Raw genomic sequence first — 2,208 nt, 5'->3', positions numbered from 1 at the left:
TAATGGAGCATGAAGGAGAAACTACATGGACGTAAGCTGAAGGCACATTAGTTTTTAAATTTTGTGTATATGCAAACTTGATAATATGTTAAATATTTGTATGATCAAGTACTAGAAACCCTTATATGGGTTGCTTTCTATATTAGCTTAATGGACTAAACGAAGGAATTCAATTAGAACATTAGTTCATATATTTTTAGATCAAATAATTAACCAAATAACATTAGTTCATATATTTATAGACAAAAAAATAAACGAAAGTACATTAGTTCATTGATTTCAGAGATCAGAATGATCTCCTTTCCTATATTATTCTAATTAAAATTATTCATAATGAATGTATTAGGCTTATTAAATACTTGAAATTTTGAAAATGGGCCTTTAAATCTTAATAAAGATATTGCATATGTAGAATACTATAGTAAACATCTTATTGAGTTCTTTTATTTGTTTCCATTTTAAAAAATGGAATTGAGAAAATTTAAACATTAAAAAAGAAGAAAAAACTATTTTAGTATTTTAGAAAATAAAATTAAATTTATTTTCTATTAAATTCCTGCCTGCATAAGCGTGCGGGTAACTCTCATAGTAATTCATACATCAAATAGTATTGTGTCACACCTTACCGACGGAATTGAACATTTAAGTAAGAGATATCGTTTATTATTTTCAAAATAGTAAGAGATACATGCTTTATTATTTGAAAGTGGTAAGAGTAAGAGATAATCATTTTAATTTTGTTTTATAAGTAGTAAGAGATATATCATTTATACTCTAGATAAGTAACTTTGGTTCCAGCTGCTACACTTGGAAGTTCACGTTCGATTTGTACTTCGCACCGGGTTGCCAGCCGACAGGAATGACATCGGTAGCCACAACAGTCTGGCCGGACTCCAGCGAAGTCACTCGGAGAGACAGCGGTGCCCGCAAAGGTGACGACACTTGAAGCTTCCACACAGCGCCCCATAAGTGGCTCATAGACATCCACGTATCAGAATCTAGAGCTTGTTTGATTTCGACTTGGCCAATTTCTCCGTCTCCATACGCAACCAAAGCCGCGAAGTAGTGGTCGTTTGAACCTTCTTCCACTCGAAACGTTACCGTTTCACCAGCAAAGTTGCACTCAACTCTACACACACATCAGTGGAACACAATAAAAAAAAAACAAGTAAATACATAAACCTAAGTAATCATGAAATATACTCATCATATAACTTGTTAATGTCAAATCCTTAATTAGATACATACTTTTTGTAAAGAATCTCCAAAACACCGGCATTGCGAAGCTGACTACCTTGACCAGAAATCGCCATGGCCCCAAACGCTGTATCACTCAAATCGAAATGGACCGATTCTCTATAGCAATCAAGACATGCGTCTGTAATCACTACCGTAACCGGATCTTTCGAACACTCCGAGTTCGAAGTGCATTTAATCTGTACGTACACATATGATCAGTATATATAAATATTTCATTTTAAATCTCTTCTGCTTAATCAATTGTAATTAGTAACCTGGTAACATGCGCCACATCCTATCCCTGACTTAAACAACGAAGCACCTCCGGCTGATACCATGCTCGAAAACGGAGGTTGTGCTACAGCGGTTCTATAACCACAAGCTCCAGCTTCATTATAATCAATATATATCGTGGTTAGTACGTAATTAGTTAAATATATAGCTAGCATAGTTACTTGCTTGTTTATTTAGAGATGTAATTGACATATATAACGCATGTATTATGTATATATATACCGTCGCTTCCGTATCCGTTGGGCTCGCCATAAAACGTAGCTGCAGCGATAGACCAATCAGAATCGTTGGTCGTGACGGCTGAAACGTTGAGTTTCTTGGGGCTAAAGCAATGAGTTAAGTTTGAGAAATGACAAGTTAGAGCAAAGAGCAAGGTCACGATCATGTAACGTCGTTCTACAACAACAATTGCCATTGTGGTGATAATAGTAAGTAGCTAATAAGGATGAATTGTGCTACGTACGTACTTACAGTAATTTATAGATTGATCGAAACCCGTGAAAGACTCATAAATACGCCCAAGTGTTTTAATCCATGTGCCACGTTGTGTGAAAAGTAATACTATAAGCCACGTGAAGTCTTTCGAATTTGGTTTTTTTTTTTTGCTTGTACAAGGGCCAAGGGGTCCAGTGTGACGGTTATTTTACGAAGATGAGTCATCATCCTGTGTCGTAT

General features: G+C 35.5%; 1 protein-coding gene across 1 annotated transcript; it reads right to left on the bottom strand.

Annotated features, from left to right (window-relative positions):
- Nucleotides 1-641: 641 nt before the first annotated feature.
- LOC104719526 (putative expansin-B2) lies at nt 642-1,985 on the bottom strand. Its single transcript, XM_010437465.2, has 4 exons — nt 1,756-1,985; nt 1,515-1,627; nt 1,249-1,436; nt 642-1,129 (listed from the first exon to the last, which is right to left on the bottom strand). Exons 1-4 carry the CDS (start codon nt 1,946-1,948, stop codon nt 802-804), a joined length of 822 nt encoding a protein of 273 aa, XP_010435767.1. The 5' UTR covers nt 1,949-1,985; the 3' UTR covers nt 642-801.
- Nucleotides 1,986-2,208: the final 223 nt, after the last annotated feature.

The sequence above is a fragment of the Camelina sativa genome, chromosome 10, assembly GCF_030686135.1.
Source record: "Camelina sativa cultivar CO46 ecotype springtype chromosome 10, ASM3068613v1".
NCBI lineage: Eukaryota > Viridiplantae > Streptophyta > Magnoliopsida > Brassicales > Brassicaceae > Camelina > Camelina sativa.
Note: the sequence above shows the minus strand (reverse complement) of the source record. Positions and strands in the feature narration are given on the sequence as shown.